This window comes from Mytilus californianus, unplaced genomic scaffold (genome assembly GCF_021869535.1).
Source record: "Mytilus californianus isolate M0D057914Y unplaced genomic scaffold, xbMytCali1.0.p SCAF_9, whole genome shotgun sequence".
Lineage (NCBI taxonomy): Eukaryota > Metazoa > Mollusca > Bivalvia > Mytilida > Mytilidae > Mytilus > Mytilus californianus.
The window spans coordinates 36,768,862-36,787,937 of record NW_026262745.1 but is presented as its reverse complement, the minus strand read 5'-3'; the positions used below and the strand labels follow the sequence as shown (position 1 = coordinate 36,787,937).

Genomic DNA, 19,076 nt, shown 5'->3' with positions numbered 1-19,076 from the left:
CCATAGCCTTATTTTCGCATTTGGTTTGATTATTTTTAATCTCCCTTAAAGGTCAAGCTTCCGCGAAGTGATAATTTTTGCAATTTCAACTTATTCGCACAAATAAACCCTTGCAAAAAAATCTTTTAAAGATAACAACTGTAACTCTATATGTAGATTTGATAATTAAAACAAGGCATCGTTAATCAAAAAAATATGATATCTGTATACTTTATTTTTTAATTTGGTATTCTTAATTCTATTTTTAGTATTTATTTCCTGCGTTTATATATTTTATCATGCCTTCAGTATATATATATATTCAACTATTTCAGAACTTATTGAAGTCAATAGATGACAAGCCATGGGAATTAGAATGCACTTTTGATTTGCGAAAAGCAATGCAACGTAGCGATATTTCTACAGATTTAAGGTGCACTATTGCAGAAAGAATATTACAGTTGGCCTCAGGGGAATATACAAAGGATGTAAAGAAAAGGCTAAAAACAAATTCAGAAAAAGTAAAATTATATGAGGCTAAGATTTCAAAAGGCAGTAGGATGATTTGGGAAGAGGCAATTTCATTTTCCCAGCGTCTTTCATCTTTGCCTGAAAACAGATCATTTTCAATATACGCACAGATTATACGGATCTGGGATATTGTACTAGATCATAAAAAGATTCATCGATCTGTGGAGAAAACAATTGAGAGAATTGAAAATGCTCATACCAAAGGAAAATATTGCCTTATTCAGAAAAAGCTTAAACCATACGGAAAACATGGAATTCTGGAAAAGAATACTGAGTATAAATATCCTAAACTATATGTTCCATACAAAGATGATGAAGATATGCCCCCTGATGATATAACAGTATTGTATCCACTTGCTAATTCAAAGCCAAACGAATATAACACAGAAAAGTTTTATGCCGTTTCGTCAACCCTAGCAGCAAACATTCTGAATTCTATTTCATTCAATACCGATTACCCGTTTCAGGTAACAGAATTAGAATACCAAATGATAAGTCTGCCTCAGTCTGCACCAATTATATTGATAGGTAGAAGTGGAACCGGGAAGACAACATGCTGTCTGTACAGGCTGTGGAACACCTTTAAACAGTATTGGTTGCAAACAAGTCTTTACATTGAGCCACTTTTACCTGGTTTTAAATGTATATCTGATTACCCAAATGCATGCTCTTACAAGCTCACAAAAGGTAAATTATGATTTACTACTGACGTTTGATAATGTATTTTTTTGTTTGTCAATGAAAATAACACTTTATGAATTATATGCGCCCGAAGTTCTTTTCTGGATTTACCTTCTTTAAGAAGGCTTCAAGCCAATGACGTATCCGAACCGAAATATTAAAGAGCTATAGGCCCAAAAGGGACTCAAAAATAATAGCCACAAACATCTAAGGTCGACTTTGCATGAGGCAATTCAAAACTTACTTTCATAATAATTTCTAACTTCAAATTTGAAAAAGTTTTAAACTTAAATCTGAAAGATCATGTTTGGAGTCAAGAGCTTCCATGATGACGTATAGTCACAAATCTATGATTCCGGTGAAGAGTTGTTGTTGAACGTTAATGGCAATATTTGCCATCAATGCCATCAATGACATCGATAGTAGAAATATCATATTTGTAATATAATTTTGTGAATAATCATACTGGTTGCTATCATACTTGCTTAACTCATTCAAATATGGTCCTCTTTCAATATTATGATTTCTGACCTCAACCACTTTAAAACATAGCCTATCACAATAACTAAAAAAAAAAGAAAATAATATAATGTTTAGTACCAAGTTGTACAAAAACTTTTTATAGATATAACCATTTTATCAGTCAGTTATTTCCACGTTAACAATAAAGAACGAAAATGGAATCGGAACATAAAAAAGTTATAATCAGATGTATTTCATGAAAATTATTTTCATTTGTTTCAGATGTCAAAAATGTAGTTAATGACGACAGCCCACAAGATACTTGCCAAAGGGAACAGTTGGCTGAAAATGTACATCATTTACACCAAATATTTGTAACAAAAAATTCTTTCCTTTCTAAGGAAGTTCATAGAACATTCAAAGAATTTCTAAAAGCCTATAAAACTAATGCAAAACACCTTCAAATGACAAATAAAGAGTTGCCATATCGGATACAAGATGTAAACGATCACCAATTTCCGCTTTTCATCACAGCTCGTCAACTTTGGCTAATGCTAGATGCAACACTCGGTCCACCATACTACTTTGATAGGAATATTGATGGAAGTCCAAAATCTCATATGGAAGGATGGACAAACGATGACGACGATGTTATAGATATACTTCATTCTTACGAAGACGGCAGCGACGAAAGTGGAAGTGAAGATGAAATTGAATTACACGAAATGGGTAGAAAATTGAGATTAAACAGAAAAGTGGACCCAAGAAGAGAAGTCACTTATGATGTTTTCGTTGAAATAATATGGCCAAAAGTGAAATTGAATAGCAGCGAAAAGAAGTATCATCCGTCTCTCATATGGACAGAAATTTTCTCATTCCTTAAGGGTTCTTATGAAGCAGTTTCATCCGAAGATGGATTTTTAAATGAGACAGAGTATTCTAAAATTGGTCGTAAACGTGCCCCTGCTTACAGTGAAGAAAGGGAAAATATATATCAATTGTTTCAACTTTATGAACGTTTTCGGAAATCGAAAGGATTTTTCGATCAAACAGATTTTATTTTTAACTTACACAAAAGGTTTCAAAATCAAAAGCACTTTCATTGGATTGTACATCAGATATACATTGACGAAACACAAGATTTCACACAGGCAGAACTTTCTCTCTTGATAAAGATATGCGGGCACCCCAGTGGTATTTTTATGACTGGTGATACAGCTCAAAGTATAATGAAAGGTGTTTCTTTTAGATTTGCCGATTTAATAAGCTTGTTTCGAGATGTTGCTGACACAGAAAAGGCAAATAAATGTTGAGTTGTCCAACGAATGAAGGTTCTGGGGTCACAGTGACTTGATTGTAACAGTGTCTCGCCACCTATAGCAGTTCATTGAAAATTTCTACTCAATTAGAATATGTGTTTCATCAAAACCAGCTATTCAACTGATCAGCATTTTTTCCCTTAACTGCTGTAGAAGACACACAGTCAATTCATCCATGTTAGTAGTACAAAGTGAGACAAGAAAGCATTCTTGCGATTCTATTAGATTGAATTCCATTTCATGATTACTATCATAGTGTTGCTTATAATTTCTTTACATAGTTATTGTAATTCGTCATTTGAAAGGGGAGGTGGTACTTTTTCAATTGCTATAAAAATGTCAAATTTAATTTTTTTTAAATTATCTCTTCTAAAATGTCACATCTCTTTAGCTGTTAAACGTTAAAAAACTTAGTTTAGTTCCGAAGGAAAAGGAAGTTCACTCGACATTCTGCCCAATTACATTGTGTTTTATCAAATGAAACTGTCGAACTGAACAGAATTTTTACCACACTGCTATAGAAGCCTTTTTTATCATTAGACGAAAAATAAGCATACCAATTTCTAGTACATTCATATATCTCATTTAAAAAAACCCTTATATGTCCTCTCTATGTGTCTTTCGAGTTATAAAAGACGAAATTGTCTATAGGGATTTCTAGTACACGAAGAAGTCTTAATCGCATATCAATGTATATGTAGCATAAACGTTTAACAGAATGCCGCTTTAAGTTCCAGTACTTCTGATACAATGACCTTTATTCGGGATACTAACTTCTTAAAATAATTAAGCATATGTTGTTGTTGAAAAAATTTAATTTCGATTAGAGTATAGTCCTAAGAATGAGCTAACGTTGTGTCTCCTTGATAGGTATGGGAAAAACACATTATATAAATTCTTCGTCAACAGACAACTAATGTCTTTTATCTTTTTCATTTTTGCTTTTAGAAGAAACAGTCCAAGATTTTGGATATTCCAAAGGATGTTTACCAACTAACTCATAATTATAGATCACACACAGGAATTGTAGCCTTGGCATCTAGTATTCTTGGTTTACTGACTGAAATGTTTCCAGAGTCCTTTGACAAGCTTACGAAAGAACAAAGTCTATTCCCTGGCCCAAAACCTGTTCTCATAGAATCTTGCAGATTTCAGGAATTAGCTGAAATGATTCATCAACATAAACGCAAAACATCACATATTGAATTTGGGGCCCATCAAGCTATCTTGGTTGTTGATGATGCATCCAGGAAAAGTATACCAGCAGAACTTTCTAATGCTCTCGTTTTAACAATATATGAAGCCAAAGGATTAGAGTTTGACGATGTTTTACTTTATAATGTATTCAAACATTCAAAGGTAATAAAATCCATAAAAATAACACAGAACTATTTGATTAAATCTAAAGAGATCTACAAGCATAAGATATTGAATGGAAAATGATTTTTCTCTTTTTATTCCTTCTTTTTTTTCTAGAAAAAATAAAGTGCCTAAAAATTAACACAACACTTTATAAATTGCGTGCATCCGAAGTGCTTTTCTTTATTTACCTTCATCAGGAACGCTCAAAGCCGAATATTTGAGAAAGGCCAGCTTAGGGATGTATAAGAACCGAAACATTTGAAGAGCTTTATAACTAACAATTAAGATCAATTATGTAATATCATAACACAATATAATTAATTGATGACTGAGTAAAAGCTGATTAACATTTCGGAAATGTTCACCTTTAAGAATTAAACAAAGATTGTAATGATTTTATCGTTTAGGCGTCCAAGGATTGGAGAGTGGTCACAAGTTTTATTAAAGATGTACGAAAGTCTCAGTCAGTGGCAGTTGGTGGAATTACAAGATTAAGAGACGGTAGAGTGTTTCATTCAAATATTGTAGCATATTTTTATATCCAGTCATTTAAAGTATTAGTCATTTTTTCGATTTTTATACAGAATATATTTCTAATTGAGCATTCTTTTTCAGATGATTTGGTAATATTTTGAGATTCAGCAGTATGTCGTTTTGTCGACATAGTTCTTATTAAGATGTAGCAATATGTCGTTTTGTCAACATAGTTCTTATTAAGATGTTTCTACAATTTTTTTCTGTTCATTTGAGTTAAGAAATAAATACAGTAAATGTTAGGAACAACAAGGTCATAACTTTTGAAATTACAAAATTTATTTTAATTCACATTTCAATGAAATGATTTAAAAAAAAATATTAACGCACTGTTATATATACAAAACTTTTAAGATATTCAATATCAAATTTGCAAGCAAAGTGATACAATAGATAAACATACAACACTGGCATTTGAAGACTACATTAAAAGAAGAAAAAAAGAAAATACAAGCGAGCATTTACGATTATGTATAAACAATAAAGATTATAAGAGGACTACAAGAAAAATAACTGAGAGACAAAACAACTGACCGCAGTAATATAGACCAACACGTTTTCCTTCAAAAATTTGGCTGAACTATGTTGTCGTGTTGGTAGTCAGTTTCTATAAGGCTCTATTTACCAATGACAACTACCATTAGCTCATGATCAAGACAATTAATTAAAAGTCCTGTATAAGTTGCACTTTTTGATTAGTTTTGAATTAAGAGTAAATGAGAGGCAAAACATGGGGGAGATATCAGGTACCCCGGAAGGGTTAGCAGATCCTGCTCTACATGTGGCACCCGTTGTGTTGCTCGTGCATGTTGTATGTACAAACGTGTTGGTAAATATAATTCAGTGATGTCGGAAAGAGGGCGGGGTTGAAGTTACGACAACTGGAACATATCCGTCGTCATTTGTGAAACAGATATTCCATAACGGTAAATGACTAAACTGTGGCTACGATTCATTGTACATTTTCATATTCATACGTACCACATTTATTTCTTTTAACTTTAGTTGAGTTTACTTAAGTGTACCATAGGTCTATAGATTCTTGTATGCATAAACCAGCTATCAAGGAAATCCTGAAAAGAAACCAAAGCTCTTGAATATGGTTTTATCTGGAAAATATATATTCCAGGTATCCAAGTACATGTACTACTGGATTATTGCTGTGTAAAGTAAAAAGTTTACAAAAGAAAATAAAGCCATGTATTTTGCAGTAAAATGTTGTTCTAAACCGATTCACATTGCAATATTTTCGGTGCAAGTCACGGTTAATGCAAGTAAGCTGTACTTGCTGTATCTTTTTGTTCCAGTTCAACGGGATAGATGGTATACCTTTATTATATAAATATTCTAGCATTAATGGCATCGAAGTATGGACCTAAACGCCTGTTTTCAATATGTTTGATAAAGGCAGAGAAGGCTATATTTATACATGAATACAATCTTAAGAATAAAATGTATACATGCATATATAATTAGAATGATCATCGATAAACGAATTGAAATGTTTTATAATAATATTATTTAAAAGCAGTTTTTTTTTTAGGTTTGCTGTTATTAAATTTCGAATTCATGTTAATGGCGGAATTCATCTCCATCACGCATAGCTTTGACTCCTTTACAGGGTTTGGTTTTACTTTTGGTATTTTTTACTTTTGTTTTTAGCTCTTCGACGTTTCTATAGGTTTTGGACTTTCAAATCTGTTGGCCTCAAGTATCACTGAAGAGACATTATATGTCGATATTTGCATCATATGGAGTAAATTAGATACCGTTAAATTTATTAATGTCTTATAATTATTATCACATTTTCTTCCAGACAATATACGCACGAGACACTTGGAATTTGATCCACACCTGCATAAAATTCTCAATTCGGAATTAAAGCAGTTGTATACAGCCGTTACACGAGCAAGGGTCAACGTTTGGATATTTGATGAAGACGAAGACATCAGACTACCGATGTTTGAGTTTTTTAATGCTTTAAATCTGGTGCAAACAGTATCAAACAGTACGTAAATGTTACCTGTTATACTTCTTTTGTAGTAGATTTGACTAAAGAAAATCCGATTAAATTTCAGTCAATAGCCATTGGAACTTCTAATTATTCAACTTTATAAAGTTTTGAAGATATTATAAAAGTTTTGAAGATATTTTGCAAGTATGTGAAAAAATGGAGATTGAGACAAATACGACGTAAAACAAGAAAGTTTGATTAATTTACTTTTAAAAAAATATTCAATATTTTAGAATATAAAACCCAAGAAAGACACACACACACACACACACACAGGTGTACAATAGGACAGTTTTGTTCATAATAATTGAAACATTGGCAGTAAAAGACTTGAAATCAATATGTCAATATGTGTAAATACTTATTGAATCCGATAGACATCCATTTCCGATACAATACATTTGAATACTTATTGATTCAAATACATGCCCACTTTTCCTAAAAAAAAAAAAAGGTGGACAATCTTTTATAGACATTTATATAATAAAAATATAGCAATGTTTCCTTAGAATGTTAAGTATCAGACAGGAAACCTTTTGTCCTTAAAGCTCTTATTTCAAGGTAGAAAGGTACACATGCCTTGATAAATATATTGATACATTAAATTTGTAGTTGTCCATTCCATATAACTCAATTTCATTTCATCAAATATAGACTTTACATATCTTGTACCATTAAAACGTTTAAACCCGCAGCAATTGTTTGCATTTGTCCTAAGTCAGGAATCTGATGTTCAGTAGTTGTCGTTTGTTGATGTGGTTCATAAGTGTTTCTCGTTTCTTGTTTTTTAAATAGATTAGACCGTTGGTTTTCCCGTTTGAATGGTTTTACACTAGTAATTTTGGGGGCCCTTCATAGCTTGCTGTTCGGTGTGAGCCTAGGCTTCGTGTTGTAGACCGTACTTTGACCTATAATGGTTTACTTTATAAATTTTGACTTGGATGGAGAGTTGTCTCATTGGCACTCATACCACATCTTCTTATATCTATTTACATAATGAGTCCATTTAGATTTAACTATACTATGTGCATACACGCAAATGATGAAACAAAACATAACTTGATAGATTGCAAACTCCGAAACAGTGGTAACGTCTTCCTTGCTACACTACGTTGACTTTAACCACTACAACCAAGTCTCTACTTTAGCGTCGGATGTTTTCAACATTCTAGAAAAAGAAAATTAAAGTGTTTAATTTATTTGTATTTTTATAGATATCTATACTTTATATTTGATTAAACATAGATTTTTAAGACTTTAACGTAAGCTATCCGTAGAATTTGGGGAAATGATATTTTAAACTGGAAATATATTTTAGTGTACGAATACTTTTTTATCTCACAATATTCCAACATGGAAGAGGCAATTCGTAACATTCAGTGTCAGCTGTATCCGCAGTTGACACTGAAACCTGAACAAATATGTTCTATACAAAATATTGATAGTTTAGCGAAGCAACGTTACCGCTGTTTCGGAGTATGGATAAATTGTCTTTGTTCGTACCAAGAAACCCCTAAAATGGAAATGTTTGCTATAAATGATCTTATATAAGGACCATTTCTTATTCCCCATTCATCTCTTAATTAGAAATAGCATTTATCATCCTGAATATGTCATGCAGAGACGACGGTACATTTTAAAAAGTAAATAAAAAAATACCCAAAAATTAAGGATAACATTTTGAGCACCAGAAAGTTGTTGCCTTAAAAAAATTGTATTTCATTATTTTGATTTATTAAATTTTTCAGTCTCAGATATTGAATCCTTTGCAAAGCCGTCTTTAGAAGAAGACTGGATAAAACGTGGAGAGGAATTTATGAGAAATCATTTATACAGCTTTGCAACTGATTGTTTCAAAAAAGGAGGAGATGAAAAGAAAGAAAAACTTGCTGATGCATTCATACATTACGAGCAAGCAAGGCAAAATCCAAAAGAAATGAGAAAAAGCTTTTATAAATCAGCGGAGTTATTCCTTGAGTTAGGGAAATATACCAATGCAGGAAAGTGTCTGGAAAATACAAAAGATTTTCGACTAGCAGCACAGTTATATGAAAAACGTAACCAGGTAATATACTGCTCTTCAACAACATCAAAAATAAAAAAGAAAGAATTTGTTTTAAGTTAGATATATTTTTGAATGTGTTGCAAACATACCTTTCTAAGTTTTATTCAGGACTTTTGTACAGGGTATTTTTTTCATAATGTGTAATGTTTATCGTCAGAACCATACTGATATAAAATATATGGCTTAGTTTATCGGTTAACTGAATTAAATTATTTGTTGAATTTAATTACATTTTCTTACCAAGTTCGATTTTTCTTTTTAAATCTAACTATACATAACAAAGAAATTGTTACATTAATATTCATTTGGTTTTGTATTTTTCAAATTTTTATTGACAAAGGCCAACCATTCATAATTTTGGGAGATACCAGAAGGGTTTAAGTAGATTCACTCTTCCCTTCTGCTGAATATTGTAAACATGTTAAGTAACAAAATATATCAAGAATTCACATACGATATATATACCTTTTTTGAAATCATACGACACAAGTTTCTGTAAATTATTGAATACATGTATATACTAAACGAAGTCGTATGTGTACGATTTTTTATCAATTACGTACAATCGACTTTAACATTTTTATTCGATGATTGGTGATAAAAAACTGTGGATGCTAATTAACATTCGGTTTTGTGCCGAAGCTTACCTGTCGTCACCTTGATAAACAATCAATACAGAATCATAGAAAAGGTGAATAATAAGTGACATAATAGAGCGATGTTTATTTTATTTATTTTTTTTATATTTTGCATGCGTTCACATTTATTAATTACACTTTGTCATAACAGTTGTTTAATACTTTGATGTATTAAGATTTTACATTTCAGAATCGGTTAATATATTGTTCTCCTTCCACGCTTGTTTACTTTTTCTTCCATCACGGGTTTTCACTTTGTACTTGCGCTGTGTGGTTGCCGAGAGGTGTCATGGTTAGGATCACTGCATGCGGGAAAAGCTGAGGGTGAATAGGAATACGGGAAAGCAGTACATTTCTGAAGATTTGGATAAAACAAAAGATTTCCTTTTAAAAGAATATTTACCTATGTTTTTTGAAAAATTTACCTATTCAGGTAAATAAAGCATATTCATTCTTTTTTGTTTAATTTGAAGAACTTATGACTTAAAGCTCGAAAAGGTATTGATATTTTACATTCTAATTCCAGCATCGCAAAGCTGGCCATATGTACAAAATTTTAAAAGAAACAGAGAAAAGTGCTAAATGCTTCGAGCGCATTGGATACTATAATGAGGCAATTGAATGTTTCCTACAGCAAAACATGTTTAAAGAAGCAATGTTAGTGACTGAGAGGAACAAGTTGACAGAACAGGTAATGTTTTAGGAGTTAAATATTTTCCGAAATCATCATACCATACCCGGCCCCAATGAAAATGATATTGTTAAAATATTTAGTTTTTGAACATCAAAACCTTCACTTAAAGTTATATTCCAGTCACAGTCAAATATGGGAATAAGTCAAATCCAATTATTTGTCAGTTTGTTTAAAAAAAACGTGTCTTTATGAAGAAAAACCAGCATCATTACCAAAAGAAAACTACATTTTGGTAGCTCTAAATAAATTATAGCTATTGTTTCCCTTTATATCCATATTATCTACCCAAGAATATTTGAAATGCATGAGTTCACCATTACAGAAAAAAATATATTTCATATATCTTTAAGAAATCAATCATAACCTTACAATAGAATCAAATAACACAAATATTTACTTCTATATAAATGTATGCGTATGGAAGCACCAATGTACCTAGTTCAAAAGTTTAAACTGAAATCAGATAATAATCCTTACTCCTTGAGAGGTGTCTTGCAAGATAATCTGATAGTTCCAAAGCCAAAAGTTGAGCTATTTAAGAAATCTTTTGTTTATTCTGGATCAGTGTTATGGAATGGACTACCACACAAAATGCTTAAACCTCAAAACACTTATACTTTTAAACAAAGTATCAAGAAGTACTTAACACAGTCCTGATAAGATTATGTTTTCTACAATGTATTTGTATATTATTTTTTTTTTTTTTTTTTTTTTTTTTTTTTTTTTTTTTTGACAGCTTTATATCTTATCATGTTAATAATATTACATTGAACTACTTGACTGTAAATTAACTATGTGTAAAAATCTGTTTTGATTGTATTGTAATTTGTATGTGAGGGCCTCGGGGAAGATTAGTTTATTGTAACTAGCTGAGTTTACCCTATTTAAATAAAGAATTTATTATTATTATTATTATAAAATTTTAATTTCGAAGAGGTCGTTCAACTTAGAAAATTGTACTTGCCATTATTTCTTTATCTAAAAAAGGTATACTTTTGAAGACCCATTGGTATACATTGAAGACCCATTGGTGGCCTTCGGCTGTTGTCTGCTCTATGGTCGGGTTGTTGTCTCTTTGACACATTCCCCATTTCCATTCTCAATTTTATACTGAACAGTTGAAATGAATCAAAAAGGTTTAGTTTTCTTTGTTGCAGAAACATTATAATAGAAAGTTCTTGAATTTTATGATTGAATTCAAGAATTTTATGTAATAATAACCGTTCTGAAATTGTCCGTTTATTAATTCAGAAATTATTATGAGGCTAAGGTTTCAACTCTATCATGCAAAAATAACCTTAAATGGATTCGGCTATAATTTTTTTGTCTCTTATGGTAATATAGCTCTTCGACTCTTTTGGTTTCTATACATCCTTGGCTTTCAAACATTCAGCTTTGATCGTTCATGATGAAGGTAAATTCAGAAAAGCGCTTGGGACGCATTAAATTCATAAAGTGCTGGTTTCATTTTATTTTACATTTGGTATACTGCTTATATACACATGACATATATAACTGTTCTCGTGATCACATTTTTGCTAAGTATAAACATATTTTTGGCAAATTAAAAAAGTGTTTTGAAGGGGTTTCATTTCAGGTATTAAACCTGGCAAATATGTATAGGCGCTGGTACGGTCCACTCCGATGAAAGAAATATTTAACATATGCATTGACGTTAATCATATAACAAAAGACTTCTAGGGTGCGATGGCTATTGTTCATATGAAACATACATCCAATTATCCCAAAATTTGAAAGGTCAAATAAACCATACACATTTTCCAAATGAATTCACTTTTTAAGAAATGTTGATTTAACATTCGCGAAAAAAAACCATTAATATAATGTCAACAAAGCATACTTTGGAGTCAGCTTAGGTTTTTGTTGTATCATTGGTTGTTTTTCCAAAGTGCAAAAGTGGTAATTATCAGTATTTTTAAATTGTATTGCAATGACTCGGTATTTGTGCATCCAACTTTCGGATTTTTGGTGATGGGTGTTCAAGGTACAGTTGGATTCAGACCGGACGCAAGAGGTTTTTACAGTGTTGTTTTCGTTTTGTTTACCCTTGTATTAATATTTCACTTGTACTTTATCGGGAAAGTATACAATAGTACGACCATGTGTGGTTTTTTTAACTGTATGTACTATCAACTACACAACTTTTTGTTGATGTCTTTGTCATATTCATTTGCATGATTTTTCGATTTTTGTGTCAGTTGTGTTGTATGTCTGTGATGTATGTTTACTCAGTGTTGGCTGCTGGATCCCAATAATTGTCACATTACCCAATTATGTCTGTTTTGGTTGCTCACCCAATTCTGTCAGTATAACGGAACTATAAACAACTGTCATACAAGTTGGAGGTTAAGCTAAAAACCAGGTTTAACTCTCCTTTTTCATCGGAATATGCTAGCACCAAGTCAAGAATATGACAGTTGTTTTCCATTTGTTCAGTGGATTGATATAGTATTTCTATATTATGGACCCCCCCTTTTTTAACGTTTGTTAAAACTTTTTCAATCTTTTAATAGGAAACATATGGTCCAAGAAGTAATCAGTCATTAAGATCAATAAGCGAAAGCTGGGCTGAATTATATCACAGAAAGAAAGACCAATCAGGAATGATGGTTATTCTGAAGAATCTTCCAATTTCTGAACAAGTAGAATTCTTAGAAAAACGCCATACGGAGGCAAATCAATATATATATCATGCCAAGAATCTATTTATCAAAAATGGTGAGTGATTAGTTAGTCTTGCTATTGAAGAAACGAGTTATTATCTCACTTTGCAAACAAAATTTTATCAAAAGATATGGATTGTTTCGCAGTATCATCAATTGATGTCGGCTCTTGTTTACATGTTTGTTTTATTTTTTCATGTAAAATGGTTTTTTTTTATCAATATTTCATAAGTATTTATTAGTTTTATTAGTAAGTCATAGTTTCGAATTTTGGGTGTCAGATAAATGTCAAACAAAATCAATGGCTACAGCCTTCAAATTAAAGAAAATTAATAAAAATATAGAATGTAAGAATTTCTGCAAAGAAAAGTCTACACACATTTTGGTAGATGAACCCTTTGGGGTCTTTTGGTGGATTAGAGCTGTTAACCCGATTTTTCAATGAATATTACAGGGTCCTATAATAGAAATTCAATAAAATAATAATACAAAATATTGAAACGGACTAATTTCATCAAATCATAAAGTGTATACTGGTAGTTGATTTGTGATATCAATTTTTGACAATGGTTGACAGCCGGACTAACCTGTCGTAAAACATTACCTCTCACATTAAGCAAAGACCGTGTGGTGAACATTGAATTCGGTAACTCAAACATAGATTGTTTAGTCTACTTATCGAATGAGACAAAATCTGTTGTTAAAAATTATCTTATGGCATATATGCGCCTGTCATATAGAGGGCCTTGTCTCTCCCTCAACCTCTATCATTTTTCGGCTAAATATTCAAAACGTTGGAAATTCTAAAATACTGGGGAAAATTACATTTGAAATGCTTGAAAATCATTGAAATGTGTAGCTGCACCACTTTGGAAACCTTTTTTCTGTTCAAATTATTCTGCTGAAGAAAACAGAAAATCACTCTTGAACTCAAAACATTTCTGTACCTTCTAATCTCACTACCATCTTCCGCTGTCACGGTTTTTGATTCATGTAGTGGAAGACTTCACGATCAGCCTTGAATAAAACCAAATGATTGATGCACTGATTCGTATAGTTGAAGCCAGAAAATTCCAGAGTGTTATTAGAAACAGTGAGGAAGAAAGGCTTTTTTGATCCTACAGTTTATAATCTACTGTAATCTAAGTTTACATAGTTCATGAAATTTACATATCTTACAGGTTTCAAGGCAAAAGCTGCAGATTTGTGCCTACGCAATGGACTCTTTACAGATGCTTTCACGATATACAAGGATATAGGCGACAAAGAAATGGCCGGTCGGTGTCTGATTTATGAAACTCGAGTCAAAATGGAATTAGGTCAGATTTCTAAATACTACTCAGAAGATAAATTACATCAAGCAATTAAATTGTGTAGTACTAATAATGGCCTCCTAGGGGACGCATATTATCTCCTTGGACTTCTTACTTCTAAAGAAAGATACATTCAAGAAGCTTTGCGTTTGTTTGATACCTGTGAAGGGAAAGAGATCGGTTTTCTTGAGAGTACAGATTGGTTGATGTGTTTTTCTATCAGGAGTGATAAGGATATCATGAACAAACTAATCAAAGGAATGGTGCGTTTATTTCAAGTGTTGACACTATTAACGAGAAGTGCCAATAAAATAAACCAGCGCATTTATGCACAATATGGCGTAAATGTTCAAACAGGGGGTGAAAATGCATTTTTTAACCCGAAACAAAAACCACTGATCATGAAGCTTCTTAGAAAAAATCTCATCCCAAATAAAAACAATCCACTGAAAGTAAAACTTCCGCTGCCAACAATACGTTGTGAGATCATTTCAGATATACTATCAAAATGTACAGCATGGTACATCAAAATAAAAGCATATCTTTATGACGAACAAACAGCTTTACGAGTGTGCACAAGATACAAAAATGACCCGCTAAAATGTTGTTGGTCGCATTGCTGTAAGGGTCTACATCGACCCATGAATATAGTTGACTTTGGTAAACTTATCAAATCTGACATAATTCTAATAGAGATAGAAGACATACTGGATAGTGGCATTAAAGATCTATCAAGTATACTCATGGGTAGAGAAAGAAAAGTGCTGGCTAAGCGCGAATTACAACCAGACGTTTTCCTGCCGTGTAAAAGACTGTTGAATGATTTAGTTCATTTAACTGCTTCTGTTGCTGATTTCTATAACGAATCTAATGCGTCTGCTATTTGGTTTCTGATTTCTGACATAAATGGTGTAAAAAGACAGTTACAAAATTATGTCACACAACAATATGTACAATTACGCACAAACAAAGAGCAACATATGAGTTATTTTTTGGAAGTCCTCACTTGCATAAAAGTATTTGGCATCCATGTTGATGCTAAAAAAGACCTTTCAAATTTTCTAGATATCGTTAAAACAGAATTTGATCAAGGAAATGCTTCGCAAAAACAACTGAAAAAGTGTGGATTTATATTTGATACCAACACCGGAAAATTCATATCAAGTCTAGCTCGACACTTTGTAGATGCATTTTATGGACTTACCGAAACAAAAGACCCATTCAAGGCGATCAAAATATTTTCAAATTATCTGATGAACACTACAACTGTTACACATACATGTTCACTTTCAGAACTTGGATTGAATTTGATGTGGCTAAGATTTTATACTTTTATTGGTTTCTGTCTGCTGTCAAAATATTCCCATACATCATCGTTTTATATCCCATCTTCATTTCTATCAATTGTTCAATTTATCGATATGAGTGTAAAACCCTCAACAAAATGTTCCACTGTGGATCTTATTGCTTTGTTTGGCGATTTGTCGTTTGATGTTGGTCACAAACTTGGTGAAATATTTAAAACATTTATACAGGTTACTACTGGAATGCAAAGCAAATCCAATTTCCTCAAAACTATATTTAATAAGCTTTATGACATCAGTTCTAGACATCGAGACACAAATTCTCTAGATAGTGAACAGTCTAATTCAGAAACTAATATCATTTTATTAGCAGATGACATCCTAACACTATGCACGGTGTTTTTAGTCAACATAAGAGGACTCTCCCTATCTTACCTCGAATCAGCTATAGTTGAAAGGTTACTAACAATTAAGTCAGAAAATAAATATCCTGTTGGAATGAAAACTTTCTTTAGATCATTCACCAGGACTAGTGACACTAAATGCTTCGGGTTTTGCCTTCGGAACTTCCTGAATCAAAAAGAAGAAAAACTCCTAAAATGTACATGGGATGACAAGAAAAGGATGTTAAATGTTACTGAAATCTTCTCAGATTTGATCGACACTTTCCAGAGTGAAAGTCAAAAAAGCAAAGCATCGGCACACGTCACATATGCCGACACTGACCCAATAACCGAACAAGCTGATGATAGTGACTTTTCAGATGACGAAGAATTAGGGAATTGTAAATATAGTAAAGAAAAACAGTCAAGATCAGCAAAGATTATATGTTCATTCTTGAAAAATCTTGTATTGCGAAGGAAACTGAAAGAAACCCAAAATGAAAAGGAGAAACATGTGATGTGTAATCTGTTACGTAACATGACTATAGTCGATGACACACGGTGTGATATTTGTGGAATAACTTTTCACAATTCTAAGAATGTTGATGAGCTAAGTCGCCTTTTAGACACAGATTTCCATGTCTCTTTGCAATCGTTACAACATACGTTGCCCTCGGGTAATAACAGCCAAAGTAGTATATCTAAAACCAACCTTTCCAATCATATACAAAGCTCTCGCCATATAATGAAGGAAGAGGAGTTCGATACTTTTAAGAATGAGTATAATAAACATATACAGCCAGTTGCAGCGAGAGCACACGCATTAGTTACAATTTACGACTTAGAGTCTTTAAACCTTTCTGAATTTCGCGCAACAGATAGTTCCCAAATTAGACAATTTGTCAAACTGTTTGAACGTTTGAAAGACGTAGTTGAAGACATTGTAAAGGAAACAAGATGGCAATGGAAAGGAGGGAGTAGTTTGATTGAAATAGTTGTAGAACTTGATTCCATGGAAAACGCTGTAAGGGAAATTGTCTTGCATAAAAACATGGTAAATATTTTCATTTTCATTCGCAAGTAAACACAGATTTATGAGTCTTTAAACTTAATTATACCAAACTTACTTACAAGTTAAAATATTGTTTTTGTTTTGTTTATAATAGAAAACGTTATCTCTCATTACATCAATTGATATTAAAAACAAATCTTTAGTTTATTTTACATAAAATGAATAGCAATTTTTTATCTTTTATCTTTAACAACTGTATTTGATAGATTGATTTACCATACCCGCGTCCATACACATGTTTCTGGCGAAATGCGAAACCAAAATAATAAAATGTTAAAAACATCAAAAAAAAGTATCAGGACAACAGAAACCTCTCAACAAGATTCTTTCTAAATTCCATAAGATTGTTGGCTTCTTTTCGTCATTAAGGTTTTAACCATGAGACTGTTTTATAGTCATTCAAACATTGTAACTGTATTTTTATTGCTCCACATTGATATGATTAAAAAAAAAACATTCATACAAACATTTACGTTTAAACTTATATAATGCATACATACTGCACAATTTACACACACAAATATATGTGGGAATATATTCGTACATGGGAAGTGTGCATGTACTGTAGTATTTAGGTGTAGTGAATTGATTGTTTGTAATGAAAAAGATATCTTACTTTTAAGGATACTGAACCGTCAGAGGATTTTGAGGAACTCCAGTATAGACCACTGAGCAGTAGAGCAAAGAAAACGAAAAGACAAAAGACCAGATGGAACAAATTAGAATAATAAGGGATGATGGTGTTCTCATAAAGTTACAACATTGTGCCAAAAACAGATTTTTATATTAAAGTTCATTGATTAACGTTGTACAATTACCATGCATAATGTTTTTAAATATTCAATTTAAATGGTGGCAATTTAAATAATTCATCTTACATCCAGAGATTATTTTTTTTAGAATTATGGTGACAAACAAGGTACAACTTTTTAGAAAGTGTTCAGAAGGAGCTATCATTTCTTAATTAGTAACATTTTTTTGTAATTGTAGCGAATTTCCATTGATTATGTTAACGCAACTCTGTGCTTCCATTGATAACAACTATTTTGGAAAAACAACAAAGACATAGTGGTGCAATCAATCTATATTAGTCACATAGCTACCATACTAACACGATGTAATTTGTTCGGAAACATATATCAAGGGAGCCATCGAAATCCAGAAGTCAAACTATTACAGGGGCCTCATTACAGACAATGCCATGACAAAAAGAAAATTTATTAAATTAAAAAAACTGTCCACAAAACCACAATCAGTAAACTAACGTTTGAGCAACATGAATGCCTTACAAATCGGAGGCGAACTCATATGTACTCCCGAAGGGGGAGAATTTCTGTTTCACTTATGACAAGACAAATGTGTGATGAATCGCATCCAATGGTGTCATTGTTATAACTCGGTATAATGGCAGCAACACGCGGGACGTGACATGTCCGTGGTTATCTGGGAGACAGATATTTCATAACAATTAACCAAATCGTAATACTTTAACAAAAAAAGTAAAATAACAAAAATACCGAACTTCAAGGAAAATTCAAAACTGAAAGTTCCTTATCAAATGGCAAAATCAAAAGCTCAAACACATCAAACGATTTGAAAACAACTGTCATATTCCTGACTTGAAAGTGGTGACTTCAACTTTACCTTTAGTAACTCTTGGTTTAATAACTGGAACCCTTTATCTCGAAAATCATGATATAAAGCGCAAGCCCTAAAATATCGTTTATTGGATATATAATTCAAATGCAGACACTGATGATATGTTGCTACACGGAAATCAAAAAGTGGCAACGGGAACATTTGTATCATCTCTTTTGTCGTAATGTTTAGTTATCAACTAATTCTCGTTGTTCATGTTTACATACATTTCTACTTCATACAGGAGCTTCACAGGAAGAATAAAAAGAAGCTAGCATTCTTCGTTAACTTCACGTTCCGTTATATTATCGATTAGCTATCTCATTAAATAATTCAAAGTTTTTTTACTATTTTTGAACGTATCTATCCCATCAAACTTTAAATAAAGATACAAGAGATAAAG

At 32.1% G+C, this 19,076-nt stretch overlaps 1 protein-coding gene across 2 annotated transcripts in view; it reads left to right on the top strand.

The window, feature by feature from the left end:
- Positions 1-17,920, top strand: part of LOC127715622 (TPR and ankyrin repeat-containing protein 1-like) — a 41,537-nt gene extending 23,617 nt beyond the window's left edge. Inside the window, exons 13-22 of one of the 2 annotated variants that reach the window (XM_052221712.1) lie at positions 315-1,197; positions 1,936-2,951; positions 3,921-4,331; positions 4,742-4,835; positions 6,685-6,876; positions 8,631-8,947; positions 10,112-10,276; positions 12,814-13,018; positions 14,145-17,017; positions 17,659-17,920. In XM_052221712.1, the coding sequence (XP_052077672.1) occupies positions 315-1,197; positions 1,936-2,951; positions 3,921-4,331; positions 4,742-4,835; positions 6,685-6,876; positions 8,631-8,947; positions 10,112-10,276; positions 12,814-13,018; positions 14,145-17,017; positions 17,659-17,763 (6,261 nt within the window). In that variant the 3' untranslated portion in view covers positions 17,764-17,920. Of the gene's footprint in view, positions 1-314; positions 1,198-1,935; positions 2,952-3,920; positions 4,332-4,741; positions 4,836-6,684; positions 6,877-8,630; positions 8,948-10,111; positions 10,277-12,813; positions 13,019-14,144; positions 17,018-17,658 lie in introns of those variants that run through there. The other variant, XM_052221713.1, reaches the window with a different exon arrangement.
- The last annotated feature ends 1,156 nt before the right edge of the window (positions 17,921-19,076 follow it).